Genomic DNA, 19,906 nt, shown 5'->3' with positions numbered 1-19,906 from the left:
AGTGTTTGGATTGCTGGAAAATGATTGTGGATGAATTAGGAAGAAAAATATAAAACATACGCTTTCTTCGTAGCTGATGGTGATAGGAAGCGCACAGCCCTCTTTCTGGCAGGAGGGTCGTGACAGTCAGGGTCCTCAGGAGCCTGCGGCACTGGTGTCTCGGCTGCAGCCAGAGAACCCAGGGCTGCGGCTCGGGCTCCGTGTGGTGCCTGGGTTCAAGCCTGTGGGGTTGCTCCACGATTTCTGTCCTTTTTAAGCTTTGCTGTTTCTACTTTTCTTTCCATCTCTTGGTTCTAGAAACTCATGTTTAAAGTAATTGTCATTTATCTTCTGAATCCTACTTGTAAGACTGACTCAAGAACTTTAGAGTTGGGGGAGGGTATAGCTCGGTAGAGCGTGTGCTTAGCATGCACGAGGTCTTGGGTTCAAGCCCCAGTACTGCCATTTGAAAAAAAAAAAGAACTTTGAGTCAGTGTCAATGTGTATTTAACCTGCCCTCCTAGAGAAAACACTTACTTATCCACTCCTTTGTTACCGGCCCACGAAACACCTCCCCAGTGTAGATGTGCTGAGTGCTGGTGGCAGAGGCACTGTACGGTCCTTCCTGTTTGTCCATCACCCCTCGGAAGGTAATTACAGGAACAGTTACTACCAAAGAGCGTGGTTGGGGCGATCAGGGCCTGGGGTAGTGTCCTGGGTGAGTAAGGCAGGCCTTCCCCCACCAGGAGCACAGAGGAGGAGCTGGACCCAAGCAGACAACGGAAGAAGGTGTTTTTATTTTACTGGGTGAGATCAGTGTTCTGTCTTTGACTTTTTGCTAGTTCATAAACTTCTGCTCAAGTCCTGGCATGGGGAACAGCACATGCAGGTCTTAATGAAATGAGGCAGCAGGTCTAGAGAGCTGTGTTGTCATTGTCATTGTCATTGTTAACTGTATTCCTTTCTTTTACTCCACACCTGAGGAGAGAGACAGTTCTTTTTAAAACTCACGTTTGTATTTCTTACTTCTTAAAAGATAGATGAGTGTTCCGTGGGCCTAGCCAGTTCTCCATCAGGCACATGGGTAACTTGTGTGCAGCCATTAACTTTTACTCTTTTTTGGTGCCCTGGTGGCTCTACTGGGAAATCTACACCTGGAAACCCTGCATGGTCATCTGTAACCACGGAAATGGTTGGCATGTTGACATTCTGCTTGTGTCAGCGCGTGGCGCTGTCTTACCAAGTCCAGGCAGCATTTTGTGCTTCGTACCTGCTGCGATAATGCAGCCTGAGGGGTCCTTGGGCGTCCCTCCCTCTCTGGCCCGTGGCAGCCCCCGGCACTCAGCACAGCAGTCTGTCTTCCGAGTGCAGGTGAGGCCTCAAAGTGCTCTCCAGGCTGTGCCCTGGGTGGCCATGACCAACTGGTCAGGACTGGCTCCTCAGAGACCCCTGGGTGCCACTCATACAGCTGAGCCCCTTCAGTCACAGTTGAAAAATGCAGACTCAGGGTGCAGGCACTTGCCGTGAATCACATGCCCACCACCTTTCGGGTTGGGAGGTGGAGGTTCTGCTTAGATTCTGAGTGCTGAGAATCTGAGGTCGTGAATGCTTCTACTCTGACCTCCATTAAGTTGTGAGGTCCACTTAGTTGAGTGTTTGTCGAACTTTTTCTGATCACCTCTCCCCTAGGAATCGGTGTAGAGCCCAATGTGAGAGGCTGCCTATGGAGGGACCACTGTCTACGTAGCTAGAAGTCTGGGTGTTTGAATTCAGTTCGCTTAAGGCCTTGGCAGATTTTCATTTTGGAAATCAAAGGGTAATGGATAAGTGAGTTGGTTTGCTTTCTAAAATGCTTAAAGTGGTCAGTGTTCTTTAATTTTCTCGATGGCTGTCTTAAATTAGGTAAACTCTAAGCTGCTGTAATGGAAACTCCTTAATGTGGCGGTTCAAAGAAGAGAGTATTTAAATTCGCACAGCACTTTCTCCTTCCTCCTTTAAATTGAGGTGTAATTTATACATAATGAAATGTGCCCTTGTTAGTGTACAGAGCTAAGTTTTGACAGATGCGTAAAGCTGTGTAACTCCTGCCACACTCAAGATTCAGAACAGCTCCATCACCTCCAGAGGCTTCCCCCCCACCCCATGCCCCTTTGTTGTCAGGCTCCCCTGGCCCCCAGCCTGGCCCTGGAAATGGCTGACCACTTTGCGTCCCTGCAGGACGTGGAGTGACCGGAACTGCGTGCAGCCTTGCGGCTGTGCGCTGAGGTCCGTCCGTGTGTGCGTCGATGGTTTGCTGCTTTTCACTGCCGGGCAGTGTTCCACTGTTTGGCTGTGGTGGTTTGTTTATCCACCCACCGGGTGCAGGATGTTTGGGTGTTTCATAGCTCTTTTGAAGTGGGTAACTTGGGGGGCAGGTGGGGGTCACTTGGGGTCCAGGTTCCTTCCATCCTGTTGCTCTGCAGCCTTCTATTGTCTTTATCTGTAGAATCAAAAACTGGGTGTTAGGGCTGTTTGTTCCAATTGGAGGGAACTGAAAGGGGAGATGCCCAGGGCAAGCCAGCCAGGCGGAAGCTCCTTCTGCTACTTCCCATCCCACTTCCTCTGAGAACGGAGTCACGTGTCTGTCCCTGGCTGCAGGGAGGCTCGGCAGTGGAACTTCCAGCTGGAGCCACGTGTCGAGAGAGGGAAGCCTGGCATTTTGATGGATGACTAGCAGTCTTCAGTGTGGCTTCTCAGGATAAGTCTCTCTCAGGAAAGTGGGAAACACGCAGCCACCAGTCCTCACGGGGTGAACTTCTACTGGGCAGTCGTCAGGCGCCCTTCCGCAAGCAGCTCTCATTCAGGCCCCACCTGTCCTTCCCTTGGGCCCCTGACTTTCCCCCTTGGAGGCTCTTCCTTGTCTGCTTTCTTCCCCGGACACATCTGAGGTGCCTTTTGGAGGGTGTGTCTTTATTGGATTTGCACAGTTGTAAGAGCCTGTTTCTTCAGATGTACTTTTTGGAGCCTGAAGGTAGCATTAGGGATAAATTAAATAGTCACTGGTGTTTGTACGTTAGTTTTCTTTCCCCCCTTAGGTAATAGAATGCTCTCAAAAACTTAACAGTCTTCTGGTTTCCGTGTTTCTAGTTAGTACAACGCACTGGTGACTTTCACACTCAAATTCTTTTCTGGATGCAGTTCTTAAGTTTGCTTTATTTTTGGCTTCCTCTTTGGATTGTCCCTTTCTCCCTTTTTTCTGTGGCTCCTTGAAGGCGTCTGGAGCTGTGGGTGTGGGCGGGGTGTGGGCAGCTTTAACATCTCCTGCCTTGTTTTTATTAAGCAGGTTTTTTTTTTAATTGAAGTATAGTTGATTTACAATGTTTCTGGCATACAGCAAAGTGATTCAGTTTTATGTGTGTCTGTGTGTGTGTGTGTGTGTGTGTATATATATATATATATATATATATATATATATATATATATATATATATATATATATTCTTTTTCAGATTCTTTTCCTTTATAGGTTATTACAAGATACTGAATATAGTTCCCTGTGCTGTACAGTAGGTCTTCGTTGTTTATTTTATATATAGTGGTATGTATCTCTTAATCCCAAATTCCAAATTTATCCCTCCCCCTCCCCTTTCCCTTTTGGTAACCGTAAGTTTGTTTTCTATGTCTGTGAGTCTGTTTCTGTTTTGTAGATAAGTTCATTTGTATCATTTTTAGATTCCACAAGTAAATCATATAATATGATATTTGTCTTTCTCTGTCTGACTTCACTTAGTATGATCATCTTGAGGTCCATCCATTTTGCTGCAAATGTCATTATTTCATTCTTTTTTATGGCTGAGTAGTATTCCACTGTGTACATACACCACATCTTCTTTATCCAGTCATCTGTTGATAGACATTTAGGTTGCTTCCATGTTCTTGGCTATTGTAAACAGTGCTGCTGTGAACATTGGGGTATGTGCATCCTTTTGAATTAGAGTTTTTTTCTTTTTCGGATATATGCCCAGGAGTGGGATTGCTGGATCATATCGTAAGTCTATTTTTAGTTTTTGAAAGAACTTCCATATTGGTTTCCATAGTGGCTGTACCAGTTTACATTCCCATCAACAGTGTAGGAGGGTTCCCTTTTCTCCACACCCTCTCCAGCATTTACTATTTGTAGACTTAAAAAAATTTTTTTTTAAATTGAAGTACAGCCAGTTTACAATGTTGTGTCAATTTCTGGTGTATTTATGGACTTTTTGGTGATGGCCGTTCTGACCGATGTGAGGTGGTACGTCATTGTAGTTTTGATTTACATCTCTCTAGTAATTAGTGATGTTGAGCGTCTTTTCATGTACCTGTTGTCCATCTGCATGTCTTCTTTGGAGAAATGTCTAGGTCTTCTGCCCATTTTTTGGTTGGCTTGTTTGTTTTTTTGATATTGAGCTGTATGAGCTGATTGTATATTTTGGGAATGAATCCTTTGTCAGTCACATTGTTTGCAAATATTTTCTCCTGTCCTGTAGGTTGTCTTTTCATCTTGTTTATGGTTTCCTTTGCTGTGCTAAAGCTTCTAAGTTTAATTAGGTCCTATTTGTTTATTTTTGCTTTTGTTTCCATTACTGTAGGAGATGGACTGAAACTTATGTCAGAGTGTCCTGCTTACGTTTTCCCCCAGGAGTCTTATGCTATCTGGTCTTGTGGTTAGGTCTTTAATCCCTTTTGCGCTTATGTGTGTGTATGGTGTTAGGGGAGGTTCTAATTTCATTCTTCCACAGGTGGCTGTCCAGCTTTCCCAGCACCACTTGTCGCAGAGGCTGTCTTTTCTCCATTGTGTGTTCTTGCCTCCTTTGTCACAGGTTAATTGACCAAGAGTGTGTGGGTTTATCTCTGAGCTCTCTATTCTGTTCCACTGACCTCTGTGTCTGCTTTGTGCCAGCACCATGCTGTTTTGATTACTGTAGCTTTGCAGTATAGTCTGAGGCCATGCCCTGACTTTTCTATGGAGCCGTGTTGTATAGGAAACCCTGGATTGGGCTCATCCCCACCTCCCTCGTCTTCCTGATCAGGCTGTTTATCTTCTGTCATTTGGCTAAGAAGTCTTCCTAGGAGGCTTTTGAGAAAGGCTCTGAGCATGGGGCCTATTTCTTGCTGTTTGGTGGTATAGAAGCAATAAGCTGTTGTCAGACAGTATTTTATACCTAATCGTGTGAGGTCCGTGTGGTGTGCTGACTGCTGTCAGTTAATGGGAACTGGGGGAGTGGATGCAGCTTGGCACACACGGTATGTGTGGTAGGATTGTGCCTCATTGAGTCACATGCGCCCTCGTCAGCGTCATCTTGGATGAGCACTGTTTGCACTGCAGTTTCTCCTTTCTAACGTGGAGAACCAGGTGCCTTCGCAACATCCCTTGACTTTTCTGCGGAGCCTTGCTGTGTGGGAACCCTGGGCCGAGCTCCTCCCTGCTTCCTTGGCCTCACCCCTGCCCTGCCCCCACACGGCGTGCGTGGTTTACTGCTGGGAGTCAAGAGATGCTACTGAATAGTGAATGCCACATAAAAATTAATGGAGTGAGTAACTCAACACAGGCTCACTTCCCTTCCTCTTTTTTTCCTTTCAGAAAGAAAGAACTCTCAGCCACCAAGAAAGACCGTGTGAATCACTGTCTGACCATATGTGAAAACATAGTGGCGCAGTCTCTCAGGTAACTGCACTTTTAACTTTGCAGTGAAAATAAAAACCTTGTGTATTTTCATTCTTAGTGGGCAATATTCTTCGTCTCCCTTCCCCATACTTCTGGCTGTATGTATCAAGGATACCCAGACACTGGAATGAGTAATGTTTCCTTTGTGTAATCTTACACAGAATAATTGTAACCATTATGTTTAATTAGCACTCCTGGTAACTGAAATCATTTACATGTCACCTTTTATTTGATATTTGTACATTATTGCAGTGTTTGGAACAATGCGGGCCTGTCCAGGAGCCTGTCCGGTCATCGTGGTCTTCTGTTGGCTTTTGTTTGGCACTCGGCTGCTTCTGTCTCTGCCAGGGTGCTCGCGCCCCCAGCGTGGCTTCTGCCTGCTCCTCGTGCCTCTGGGCGTCGCGGGCAGTTGACTGGGGGCCGGCCTCCCAGCTGGGCCTTTCTCCAGGGGTGATCACGGGCAGTTGACGAGGCCGGCCTCCCGGCTGGGCCTTTCTTGGGGTGACCCGGCATCACCTCTGGTGTGGCTTCTTTGCTAGCTCTCTTTACTCTCTTCGCTTTTGACTCTCTGTCTTCTGCCTGTTGTTTCTGGTGGCTGTGGACGGTAGATATTCAGTCCTGTTTCTGAAGGCCGAATAGGAGACGGATGTCCCTATGATTTCTGAATTCTGTTACTCAGATGGGCATGTGTGAAATACTTCTCCCTTGGCTTTTCTTTCCCTTGGAATAAATCATTCATGTTATTTTTCTACTGGAAACTGGAAAGAGCTCTCTATAACCTGCTAGAAGAAGCTCTGAGAATTGTCGATGAAAATAATCAATAAATAATCTGTAATAGGAATAGAAAAAACTTTTATCTGAGCCAAACTGAGGACGATAGCCCGGAAGACAGCCTCTCAGATCACTCTGAGAAACTGCTCCGGGAAAGCAGGGTTTTCAGCACAGTTTTGTATCTTATCAGAACAAAGAACATCAAACAAGTCAGGGATACGTTCCTTCAAGGTTGCAAAACAAACAAACAAACAGATCTGCACATACAGAAGGGCTTTGGCACCTGTAAAGAGAGTCTTGTCATCAGAGGAGGACCAGCAGGGGTGTCCCAGGACGGGAGGCATTTAGTCTTTATTTTTAACACGGACATTCTTTACTTCTGGTCAGTGTGCCCTTTTCTTTAATGATGAAAGCAGACGTACAGTGTATGTTTGAGAGGCCACAGACAGGCTGTTGTAGTCAGCACCAAATTCAAGTTGACTTGTGTATAGGCCAGAATGACCTCCCCAGACCTCAATATGTGAACATTTCTTTTCTCAGAATAATAATCTTGATTTTAGTACTGGCAGAAACTTGGTGATTCACTTATTTTTGATGGCACCTTGCTTTTGTATTTTATACTTTCAAAGTGATTTCAGAATACTTCGTTTTAGATGAACTCATTCCTTTTGTGAGATACCGTGGGTGATTTTTGTTTCTATCTAATTTGTAGAAATGTTGTAGGAAGACAATGAAGTGACAGTGACAGATCTCTGTGCGCCACCACACTACTTCCCTCTAGATTTCTTTATCATAAAGTTGAATTCTGGCTAAATTAATCCATAAATTTAAAATGGTTGATCAGAATTCTAGTAGGGGTATTATTCAACTTACTTGTCTGCAAGAGTAAATACATAAATGTTGCAAAGAAAATCTGAAACCGTTAGTCATATGGTGAGACCCAGTATACGTGGCGTTAAAAGCAGGCGTCAAAGAAGATGCAGAGTAGGAAGCGGGAAAGTGTGTGTGTGTGAGTTTGTGGCAAAAGCAGTGTTTGTGCTGGTGTGGAAAAGGGGGGCTATTGCCTCAACCGTCTGTTTAGGTGAAGGAAAACTATGTCTCCTTCATATTGCAAACAAACAGAAATGCCAGGCTAATTTAAAAAATGAAGTCATTACTACAGAAAGAACATTTAATCTTAGGCTGTGGAATGCTAACAGTAAAAGGAAAACGTTTTATCTGGAGTATGGTTCAGAATGTCAAAATCCACTTTAAACTTAAAAGTACGTAAATTCAACTTGAGGAAATATGATACGCATATTGACCGCATGTATATCAAAGGCTTAATAGCTTCTAAAAGAGTGGTTGTAAGTCATGAAGAAAAAACCCATCATCCTAGTAGGGAAACAGGCAAAGGCCGCGAGGCGGTAATTGGGAAACGAACTGTGACTGGGCCAGTAAACATGGCGGCTAGCACTGACTTTGTGCCTCCTTTGGAAAATGCTAGTATTTACTAGTAACCAGTGGACTGGGACTAAAACAAAAATATGAACTTTTTAAACCTGTCAAATTGACAAGCATTAAAAAATACTCAGGATTTTGTCAGAGGTGATACCACCTTTTAAAAGGCAGTTTGGCAAACTCTGTCTGTGTCAGACTTGGCCGTTTCCCGTCAGGAGCTTGTCGTTGGGAAGGTGTGATGCTGTCTGTGCAGTGCGCTTCATCCTGTTAGAAAATAAAAAGTAGTCTTAACAACTTACCCACAGGGGAACTGAAAAAAAAGTAAGATGGTTTATGAAGGATGCTTTATAGATATTTATATTTGTGACCAGGAAAGATACCAATAAGATGTTAAAAATTAGGTTAAAAAAAATCTTGAAAGTTTTTTGCTTCTGGCTAAGAAGGATTTACCTTCCTGCCTAAAACAATGGATAAAATTTATGTAACAATAGTTGTCAAGGCATCAGGCATCAGGCTCTTCTGGAAAAACTGAAGACTAATGCAGTGAGCCGTATTTCCCCAGATTATTGCCTGGAGGGAGTTTCCAGCCAGGACCCGAGGAGGGGAACCCAGGAGAGCCCGGAGGGTGCTGAGAGGAGGAGACATAGCTGGTTGCCTCGGGAGGCAGGGTGGCCAGAGCCCGCTGGGGAGGGCACCAGAGAGGAGAGACTGCAGGAGTGGCCCCTGGAGCCCTCCGAGCGCCCTCATTCAGGTCTTCCCAGGGGTGCTGCACACACTGAGCCAGGGCCGGGGTAGAATCACCTGAAGGAGTGGGAGGGAGCCAGTGCTGAGGCTCACACAGGGCAGGAAGAGCTCCTGTTCACAGCAGCCGGCGTGGACAGCCTCATCCTTCCCGAGGTGCGGAGCGAGCTCAGAGGGGTTTGCCTTCGCGACAGGGCGACGTCGCCCGAGACACAGATGTCATTCAGACCCTGCCTAGTAAAGCTTAAAAGCAACACCCAAGATGGTCATACTCCTCCGAAGTAACCTAGTTGCATTCCAGAGCAAAGTTCAAGGATATTTATAGGAATTCAGAAGGATATCGCACCCAACAAGACGGAAGTTACAAGGTCTGGCATCCAGTCAGAAATGGCCGAAGGCGCAGGAAAACGTGATCGGCGGAGAGAAAAGGCAGCTGAAGCTGACCCAGCGATCGCCCGGGTGGCAAAATTTGCACACGAAAACGTTAAAACAGTGACCACAACTGTATTTCATGTGTTCAGGAAGCTGGAGAAAGGAGTGAATGTGTTAAGTAGGGACAAGACATGAGAAAGTCCTAAAGCGACCAAAAGTGAGAGTGCTGGCACCGGAGGTCCGCGCGGCGACGTCTGCCGGGAGGGCCAGGCCCCGGAGCTCGGTCCGCCGTGTAAAAGCTCTCTCAGAAACACAGGTGGAGTAAAGACTCTTCCAGACACACAAGAGCTGAGGTAATTGATGTCCAGCAGGCGACCGCTATGGAAGTAGTAAAGTGTTTCAGGTGGACGTTCTGGGTCTACACAGAGGACTGACAACAGCGGAAATGGTAAAGCTAGTGGGTAAATAAGAGGCTTTCCCTCTTACTTTCAATCTTTTAAAAATTTAGTTGATTGTTTACAGCAAAAATAGGTATATTAGGGGTTTATTGCACGTAGGAGTACAATGCATGCCATGGCACAGTAGCATGCGGCCGGAACAGCCGAAGTGGAGGCGCAGGTGACCCTTGCACTACACGGAGTGGGTCCATTTATACATGGATTTTTCTTCAAAAGATACTGCAGTGCTACCCAGTGCACGGTTGATTGAGTCTGGACTGGGACCGGTGGATACCAGGGACCAACTATAAGCTATACGTGAATTTTCGACTTTGCAGAGGGTTGACGTTCCTAACCCCTGCGTTCAAGGCTCGGCTGTGCATTTGTGGTTGGCAGAGTGATGTCCCCTCCCTGCCGAGATACAGGTCCTAATCCCTGGAGGCCTGTGTGGACATTACCTTGTAAGGGAAAGGGGTCTTTACAGATGTGATTAAGTTAAGGATCTTGAGATGGAGAGATTATCCTGGGTTGTCCAGGTGGACCTTACATGCAGTCATGTGTATACTTACAACGAGGAGGCAGAGGGGACTTTCACACAGACGAGGTGCTGTGAAGATGGAGCAAAGACAGAGCTTAAGATGCCGGCCCGGTAGACCAGAGTGATGCAGCCAGGAGCGGCTGGCAGGGAAGCTGGAAGAGGACAGGAGCCGTTCTCCCTTAGCATCCCGATGGGAGCACAGCACCCCGGAACCCTGACTGCAGCTCGGTGATCCGCACCTTGGACATCTGGCCTCCAGAACTGAGAGGATGGGTTTCTGTGGTTTGAGCCCCTCAGTTTCCAGTAGTTTGTTCCAGCAGCTGCAGGAAACCTGTCCCAGTGCTGCTGTTAGCCTCTTGTCTATGTGTGAGGTGGGGTACTGTCACCGAGCAGCTTGTGACAGATCAGGGACATGCACTCTAGATTGTAAAGCAGCAATTGAAAACACAACCAAAAGGTATAGCTAATAAACTAAAAAAGGAGATAAAACGGAATCATAGCAATCAGTACTCAGCCCCAAAGAAGGCAGGAAGAGGGAGAAAGGCATGTAAAGAGCACGTGGGACAGACAGCACAGTGGTGTACTTAAACCTGGTTATGTCAGTGATGTCATTATGTGTAAAAGCTTGTCAGGTCGGATGGAAAGCGAGACCCAGACATGCCGCCTGCAGGACACTCATTAAATTAAATATAAGGTCACACAGGTTCACAGCAAAGAATGGCAGGAGGTTCAGCGCGCTGACACTGATCGAATGGAAGCCAGGCTGGTTATATTGCAGGTGAAGCGGGTGCGTAACCCCAGGCTGCTGCCGGGACCAGGATGGTTGTTTCCTAGTAACAAAGGCATCAGTTCGTCAGGTGGGCTGGACCTCATCTGGCCCAGGTGCTGACGGACTTACGCACAGAGCTTCAAAAATGCACGAAGCACAGCCTGACAGAGTGCAAGGAAAAGCAGACAGACAGAGTTACGGGCAGATATTTCAGTGGCTGCTCTCAGAAATCCTTAAAATTTGGATCTAGAAGGCTTGAAAAACCACTACCCACCTGTGTGTGCTAATTGACCTTTTGTAGAGACCCCATGCAGGACAGCAGAAGACATTCTTCCCACGTGCTCCCAGGACGCTTGCCAAGAAAGGCCGCACGCTGGGCCATAAGACGGCTCTCTAGGGTAAGAGGACTGAAATGCGGTGGCTCTCTGACCTCAGTGTAATTGGAATCTGTTACAGAAAGGTTGTCTGGAAAAGCCCCAAATATGTGGAAAACAAATAACACATTTCCACGTGGCCCGTGGGCCAGAGAAGAAGTCAAAAGGGAAATTTGAAAGTATTTTGAATTGATTGAAAATAAAAACTAAGGATTTTAGAACTTGCAGTATGCTGCTGCCGGATGTTAAAGGGACATTTATAGCACAGAATGCCTGGTAAAGGTAAAGAAAGGCGTCAGGCAGCAACGTGGCTTTCACCTTAGGAAACTCGAAGAGCAGGTGAAGCCCAAATTTAGCAGGAGAACAGACATGGTAAGAACAAATGTCAGAATTAAAAACCGAGAAGCACGTAGACAACCAGTAAAGCCAGAAGGGGGTTCTTTGAGAATGTCAGTAAAATTAGCAAGACTGATCGGGAAGGAGTGAGGCCACAGGTTCCCGGTGTCTGGAATGAGGGGACGGCGTCAGCCCAGGCGCCACAGGCGCTCAGGACTGTCAGGCAGAGTTACAAGCTGTGCCGGTGAATTCACTCTCGATCAAGGATCTTGAAACACAAACTTCTAAAGCTCTCTCAAGAGGAAACAGATAATCTAAGTAGCCCTGTATCTGGTTTATTAAAATCAAGTTTAAAAATTGATATACGGTGTAGTGATTGGAGAGCTCTTAAGCATGGTTAGGAACGGTGTGTAAACGCACTTTTTCCTTTTTGAAAAGTGAGAGATGATTGGCATGTAAGACCGGGAGTCTGAGGTGCGCACGCGGGTGAGATGTGTTTACACAGTGCGATGTGGGTTCGCCGCAGTGTTAGCTGACACCTTAATCACGGAGCGTCATTACTGTTTCTGTTTTTGTGTTGAGACCAGTTAAGATCTAGTCTCTTAGCAACTTTGACGTTTAAAACACAGTAGTATTGACTGTAATCACTAAACTGTGCATTGGGTCTCCAGAATTTATTTATCTCCTAGTTGCAAGGGAGCCTTTTTTAACTGTGAATTTTATGAAATCCATGTACAAATAAAATATTTCTGATGAAAATTTTATGTCAGAATTGAGATGTGCTGTAAGAAAGATTGTTGTCTTGTGTATCACAGTAATTTCTTCATATTGATTACATGTTGAAGTAGTAGCAATACTGGACATACTGGATTAAATGAAACATGATACTGATTCTACCTGCTCTTACTGTTGTGTCTTTTGGAGAGTGTGAAACTGCACACAGAGCGCCCGTCCCCCTGCACGGGCGCCCCGCTGGGAGAGCTGCGCGCGCTGGGCCGGCCCCCGGGGCCCTCTCCCCGGCTGTTCGTCCAGAGCTTGCTCCGCAGAGATGAGTCTGACGTGTTGCGGGGAGGCCCGTCGCGTTTCTTGCTCTTGTTTGTGTGCTGGTCATCGCTGATGTGGTCCTTCGCTTTCTCTTAGGCTGCAGGGCGAGGCCTCCCTTTCAGAGGACTCGAGTTAGATCATGGAGCTGCGCTCTGGTTCGGATGTTTCAGGAACAGCAGCCCTTTCAGGATTGCTGTGTTACCGCCTGGCCGCGCTTCACCGCGCTGCGAAGTCAGTTCCATGCGCACAGCGTGTGTCTTCCTCGGCTGTGCTGAGCCAGTTTGGACACAGCTCCCTGAACAGTCTCTCTCAGTTAAACTTGTAAAAGCCATTTACTAACATCGCACAGGTTCCAGCTGAGACTGAAACAAAACAGCCTCACCACGATGGTGTCGAGTCCGCAGTGATGCGGGGTTACACTTTGGAGAGCACTGAAAGCAAGATTAAGAAGGAGTAAAAGGGTTATAATGCTACACCGAATTTCCAGATTCCAGGAATATTATAAGTAAAAGTAACTTGTTGGCAGAGGGCAGATGCCTATCTGGAGTTTTAAGTATCTGAAGCCATGTCTTTTTTTTCCTGTCTTTTTAAAAATTGAGTTAAAATACTCACAAAGCAGTGTCTTTTAAGACTTTTTAACTAAAACAAAATGAGATTGCCTTGCAAGTACAACCTCTTTCTCTAAAAAAATTAAAATATTTTAGAATAGTCTCAGATCTACAGAAAAATTGCGATAGTATAGAGTGTTCCCGTAAACCCCACATGCAGTTACCTGGTTATTAGCACTTCCGTTACTCTGGCACGTTTCACAGTTGATGAATCAATATCCGTATGCCGCTAGCCTTGACTTTTAATGTCTTGTCCTTTTTCTGTTCCTGTTCCATAATCCCATGTAGGACTCCAGGTACCTCACTACCTCTTATCATCATGTCTTCTTAGGTTCCTTTTGTCTGACACAGTCTCTCCTTTTTTTACTTAGAAATTCTCCTGAGTTTCAGAAACTTCTGGGCATCGCCATGGAACTTTTTCTGCTGTGCAGCGATGACGCTGAGTCAGATGTTAGGATGGTGGCTGACGAATGCCTCAACAAGGTCATAAAGGTAAGAGCCTCGTGGATGGCGTTCTCCGAGCTGTGACCATTGCAGGCCAAGAGAAGAAAGCAGAATTTAGCCTTCCTTTGTTTTGAGTGGCCGAGTCCCTTGGACGTCTGCTCTTGTTTCAGTTATGGTGTGTGGTTTGGGTGCGCTCTGACGTCTGCGGTGAGCTTGCTGCCGCTACTGAACCAGAAGGAACTGTGTTTGCCCTTATTCTGCGTGGGACATTGGCCAGGGGTGGGCACTGATGATGCCCACTGGGTGCCGTTGGGGAAAGCATCACTTTGTTTGGGTGTAGTGCAGCGAAACCCAAGGCCCTGAGGAGGCAGGGGACAGGGCGTGGAATCTGCCTGTGGTGTCACTCTCCTGCATCTGCCTAGACCTGGGTCAGGGGTGCTGTTTGCAGGTAAAGGTGTTCCTCTGCAGGAGCGTAGCTGGAGTAGCGCGACCTGAGTGGGAGGTAGGAGTTCCCAGGAAGGGTTGATGAAGCCACCTGGGGGTGGGGGACACCTGTCCTCCCCTCTTACCCTGTCCTGATGAGGAGTTTGTACTCGAGGTCACCGCAGCTCTAATCCACCCTTCTCTTTTTCTGTTTTCTGCTGCCGTTGAAGATAAAATCCTCCCATAATTTTTAATGTATTGGGAAACTGTTCTTTTTTTCACTCTGCCCTCCTCGTAGTTCATGTCCCCAGCCGCCCTGGCCACCTCCTTCTGGGGCCCCTTTGCGTTTGCGAATGAGCTTCTTGAATTTGGTGTCCAAGAGCAGGTAGCGGCCCCGCTGTAGGGCGGCTGGCGCCGAGGAGGCTTCTCCAGAGACGGGTTCTTGATGATTGTTGAGGAGAAAATGTACCTTGTTACCTTCTCTGCAGGGCTCCTTGTTTATTGGGCCTTCCCAGTTTTTACTGTTTTCCCCTGTCTTGAGTTCTTCCTATGAAATTTAAGTAAGACCGCATCTTTTCCTTTTCCTTGAAGGCTCTCTTCCTTGTAATACTTGGCCAGATGAACCAAGAGCTCCAGCCTAACTATTTGCTTTTTGTTAGGGTCTTGAAAAACAGCAGTGCTCTTTGGAGCCTCCCCTGGGCCTTGCACTTCATGCTCCCGCTTGGCTCCCGCCTCCCACGGGGATGAAGGGACCGGGGCCCTTTAACCTTCTCTCCATGCCAGGTGGTCGGCGCTGACGCTCGCCTGTGCTGGGCCCCACAGCACACTGCAGGTGGACTTTCTCAGTTACACTTGCTTCTCTCCAGGCCTCAGTATCTTTGCAGCTTTTATTATTTCCACTGGCAGGAGCAGGCTAGGCTTTTCCTGATGTTTCAGTTTTTACACTGTGATCCTTAGAGTCAGGAAACCTGAAGAAGGCATGGTAGGAGCAGACGAGGAAGGCCGAGAACAGAACAACCCTAACAGAAAGCAGTTGTTTTGCATGGAGACAGTCCGCTGCGAAGAGACCTGCTTCCGGGAGCTGCTGGACAGAGTGGCTTGCTGTGTGTGTCTGGGGTCGTGGGCCATGGCCCTAGGCCATAGCTTTGGGCCCTGGTTCTCTCCTGGCCATCTCCCTGCGCCCTTCCCACGTCCTCTGCTTTGTTTCTAGTCTCCTCGTGCAGAGGTCCCGGCTCCCCGTCTTGCCCCTGAATGTAAGACAAGGTCTGCATCTCTGAACCTCTTCTTTCTGCTTAAAGTTGGGCATAACGAGATTTGGCTTTGCTCAGATGTCTGCTTCCTCAGACGTGCTTGTCTCTGGGGTCCGCAGGCTGGGAGCGGGACCAGGGTCTGGCTTGGTGTGCCCTTTTGCCATGGCAGAGGCAGGAGGGCCTGGAGAGTGTGGATGGCCCCAGGCCCTGTGTCAGGGGTGGGCAGGAACGCAGGAACGGGTGCTTAGGAGTCAGGTCCTGGACTTCTGTCTTCCGTTTTTGTTTTTGTTTTTGTTTTTTTCTTTGAGTTTGTTACATGCTTATGGTGAGGACCAGACTCTGTGGGGCAAGAAAATGGGGCACATTTGGCTTTTCATTTACATAGGAGAATACACTGGGGATCTGATTCAGCCTGACAGTGTGCACCTGCCTTCAGATAACGTACAGTCTCAGGTGGGGAAGCGCGTTTATACAGAAGTAACTCAGTACGTGGAATAAGTCCTAAGGTCAGAGAAGTAGTTGCCAGCTCCTCATGGCGGTCAGGGGGCGGAGGTGATTTCTGTCTGGGAGGCAGGGCAGACTTCCTGACTGATGAGTGAGCGGACTCAGGACCTTCCTGACCGTGGCAGGCTCAGAGGAGGGTGACCCCTGTGAGCGCTGCAGAGAATGGGAAGTACTAGGGTCAGTTCGGGGGTTTGTCTTGACTTGGTAGAGAATGAAGAACATGAAGATGTCTTGAAGATCTTTAATGTGTCAGAGGAGTGCTTTGTGTGGAAGAGTTGCCTGGGGATGACGTGTGGCCTGGCTTGGCGTGGAGAGAGACCCTTGCACCCAGAATCCCATCAGGGAGGCCGAGGAGTCCAGGGGAGAGAAAGTGCGGTCTTGAGCTAGGACGGTGGCGTGAGAGTGCGAGTGGGGGCAGACGGGCTGTTCCGGGCTGCACTCGGCCGCTGTGCGTGTCCGCTCGGTGTGGATGTGGGGTCGGGAGCAGGGAGGGCCCAGGTGGCTTGTCACCGTCACGCTGCCCTGTGCTGCTGTCAGGGGTCTGAGGGTTAGTTTTCTTTTGTAATAAAATAAGCTTGATATATTAGTTTATAAAGCACATATGAAATGAAACAAAACTTTGATATACCTTCTGGTTTTGTTGGCAAGGTAGTGTTTTAATATATGTGTGTCCACTTTGGTGTGCTTATTTAAGGAATTTTAACACAAACTGAAACAGCAGATTTAAGATTTAAACATTTCTGTGATATCGTTACACTTCAGAACCTCCCAAAACATCACCCTGTTTTGACTTTCAAGCTTGCTGAGCCTTCTTGAGTATTCCTGAGAGCAGCTCGGTTTGTAAGCATCATGTAAAAGGAAGAGGGCTTTCCGACGGTGACTTGGTCACGTCTTCCCTCTCTTCTTGGTGGACAGGCCATTGGCAACACAGTTTTAAAAGAGAGGTTCCCATGGGTGGGAGTGGGGCACAGAAATCTTTCCTTCCGTTTTAAGAAGCTGTCTCTAACGTGGACTTTGTGCTGCTGGTGGTGGTTACCATCAGCCATTCTTACTGGGTTGAGGTTGGCCGTGGAGCCATTTTTTGATTCGTCCTGTAAGCCAGTAGAAGGGGCAAGAAATGTGCTTTGAGGAGCCTAAGGCTCCAGCAGGCTCAGAGCATCGCCGGGTCCGTGGGCCTGGGACACCCTTGTGTCTGGGGAAGAGCAGACCTTCGGAGAGGATGTGGGATTCTGCTTTGAGAGCTGTGTCCCCATGCCAGAGCCAGGGGCCCTGAACCTGGAGATCTGTCCCTGCCCTGCCGGCTCCGCAGATTCCAGGGCATTGCTCATGCTGGATCATACAACAGAATGTGCTTTAATTGACTATAAGGGCTTGAGAATGAATTTGAACTACTGTTTAATTTTGATATTATGTAGTATTTGATTGTAATAAAAGTTACATTTTTTTTCCTTCCATTTTTACAATTCAAGTGAACGTATTTAGTCTGTTTTGTAACTTTCTTTAATTACATGCTTCTTTCTTAGTGAATAGGTTCTCAGTTTAGTTGTCAGTATATTCTACTTTGCCCCCAGATTGAAGTTTTGGTTGCCTTTTGGCTTTAGAACTGCTAATGGAATGTGCCTTCACGGACAGATCTCTTGTGTTTGGTTGCAGGCTTTGATGGATTCTAATCTCCCAAGGTTACAGTTAGAACTCTACAAGGAAATTAAAAAGGTAGGCTTTTGTTTTCCATTACTGAGAGAATGCTGCTGTTTTCACTGTATTGAACAGTATATGTGACAGTTTATCTTTTATTTAATAAGTAAAAATTTTGGAAGGAATTAAGTGCTGTTTGGTAAAGTAGTCTTTATTGTCTTAATCTCTTCAAAAGGTTACTCTTCATTATTTATTAGAAGAGATGGGAATTGAAAATGGTAATTTAAAAAAATCTTTATAATTGCAGCCCATTAGACTTTAAAATTTCAAAAGTACTTACACATTTAAGTGGCCTTTTCTTTAAAAAAAGAGATGAACAGTGAAAAGAGAAGGTTTTTTTGTTTGTTTGTTTGAAGTTCTCTTGGTGACTAGTGTCCGTGTCTCGTAAAAGTAACACACGCTCATTAAATCCGCCAGAATGGAGCTCCTCGGAGCCTGCGCGCTGCCCTGTGGAGGTTCGCTGAGCTGGCTCACCTGGTTCGCCCTCAGAAATGCAGGTGAGTTGTACGCCCCGGATTGTTACTGTTATTTACATCTTGGCTCAGTTGTCATTTCTTTAAAGATTTTCGCTGTCTACTCTGTCCAGGTGTAGTCGAGGTTGTCTTGTTACTTTTCTTCCGTAGCACCTGTCGCTCTCAGAGAGACCCTTGCACACTTTATCAGCGTGCTTGTCATTTCCTGTCCCACCCTCCCTGGAGAGGCTACAGACAGCGGGGTCTTCCCTGTCTGGGCCCTGCTGCAGCCCAGCGCTGATAATGGGGTCTGCGTGCGGTAGTTGCTGAAAAGATCCTTGTCAAATGGTTCGCAGGTTGAGCACCAGACTCGCTGTTGCTTATTGTAGGAATTATAGAAAAACACGCTTTTGTCTGTTACACATGTTAAAAGTATGGATGTTCAGCTGTTACTAAAGTTTTGATTGAATGAAAAAAGTTGTATCTTAATGGACTGGAAAACAAAAGAAGGACCACAGTTTTCAGCCACTTCCTTCAGTCCTTCACCAGCAAGACATTCCGATGTCCTTGGACACTTGGCTTTACCTGCTGCGGGGCTGGTGGAGTGGCAGGAACCCTCTCTTTTAATATGAAAAATGGTTTATTTCACTGACCCTGAGTGTAGTAGGAATCTTATGTGATTGTAGGGGTACAGCCACTAAGGAAATGTCTTCCTGTGTAACCTTTTACTGTCCTTATTTTGAGAAATCGATTGTATTTCTGAAGCCACACGTCCCGGGTTCTCCACCTGGAAGCTGAAGTGCCCTTAAAGTGCGTGACTGGGTTGCGCCATTCCCTTATTTAAGCTCTGCTCGTGTCCCGGAGCTGCTGGGACAGTCCGGGCTCCTCGCGAGGCCCAGGGAGGCCTCGCCCTGGGCTGTCACCCCGGGCGCCGCCTAGGCCCACCGGCCTGGCTTCACTTCTTCAGAGAAGCCGGGGGGGGGGGGGTCCTTGGCCTGGTGTCGCGACTGTAACTATTTTTTAAACATTTTATTTGTTTCTTTCCAGCAAGGACGCTTCTGCCTGTAAAAGCTGTTTTTCCCTAACGGGTACTAAGCTAGCTACTTGCGTTTCTCACTAAAGCTGCCGTGGAAGGGTAACCTGTGCCCCTGTCCCCGTGCAGGCCCTACTTGGTGAACCTTCTGCCTTGCCTGGCTCGAGCGAGCAAGAGGCCCGAGGAGTCTGTTCAGGAGACCTTGGCTGCCGCTGTGCCTAAAATTATGGCTTCTTTTGGCAATTTTGCCAACGACAGTGAAATTAAGGTAGGGTTATTGCCTCAAGTCACAAGTGTGTGGCCGCGCCCTGGGGGAGCTAAGGCTCTTCTGCGGCAGTCCCTGGGAGCGCTTCGTGGGTCAGGCTGTGCTTCATCCTTCGGGATAAGGTCTTTCGGTTCCCCGGAGGCGCACTAAGGCCTTTTCCACTTCTGCGTTTTAATTGCGGGGTGAAGAGTTGAGCAGAGAGATGGTTTATGGTTTATACCGGCTGAACCAAAAGGCGTTTTTCCCGAGCAGATTGGTCACTGGACTGACCCTTAGCCTCGCTGAGGAAGGGCGACTGTCCCTGGCCCGCAGGCGGGAGGGGAGGACGCTCACAGGTGATGCCTTGTGGGCGCGAGTGCCCTGCAGCCGTCGGGTCCACTTGACTGCCAGCAGCCTTCCAGCCTGCTTCAGTGTGTGTTTACAATGTCTGGAAATCGTGCCCCTGTCACCTTGTCTGAGGGTTACATACAGATCCTTGATCTCCTCCTTTTTGTGGGGTCAGGCCTGGGCTAATGTTCCTTTTGGTGTTTCCCTCCACATTTCCAAGTAACATGCTTATACTGCTGGTTTTGGATTTTTAAATTTTTCGCTACAGAAAAGGTGAATGTGTCTCTAAGCCTTCTCCCGTCTTTTTACCACCTTTATATCGGTGTGCGTGTGTGTGCGTTGTGGTGCCTAAGCGAGGTGTGTCTGTGCTGTGGGCATGTTTCTTCACACAGCTTTCAGGTATTTCTGGAGTCAGTGATTG

The 19,906-nt window shown here is 47.3% G+C and overlaps 1 protein-coding gene across 5 annotated transcripts in view; it reads left to right on the top strand.

The window, feature by feature from the left end:
• Window positions 1–19,906, top strand: part of HTT (huntingtin) — a 123,361-nt gene that overhangs the window by 9,516 nt on the left and 93,939 nt on the right. For all 5 annotated transcript variants that reach the window (XM_074351387.1, XM_074351381.1, XM_074351373.1 and 2 more), the window contains exons 2-6: window positions 5,579–5,662; window positions 13,464–13,584; window positions 17,367–17,426; window positions 17,826–17,905; window positions 19,023–19,161. In XM_074351387.1, the coding sequence (XP_074207488.1) occupies window positions 5,579–5,662; window positions 13,464–13,584; window positions 17,367–17,426; window positions 17,826–17,905; window positions 19,023–19,161 (484 nt within the window). The remainder of the gene's footprint in view (window positions 1–5,578; window positions 5,663–13,463; window positions 13,585–17,366; window positions 17,427–17,825; window positions 17,906–19,022; window positions 19,162–19,906) is intronic.

This window comes from Camelus bactrianus, chromosome 2 (genome assembly GCF_048773025.1).
Source record: "Camelus bactrianus isolate YW-2024 breed Bactrian camel chromosome 2, ASM4877302v1, whole genome shotgun sequence".
Classification (NCBI taxonomy): domain Eukaryota; kingdom Metazoa; phylum Chordata; class Mammalia; order Artiodactyla; family Camelidae; genus Camelus; species Camelus bactrianus.
Note: the sequence above shows the minus strand (reverse complement) of the source record. Positions and strands in the feature narration are given on the sequence as shown.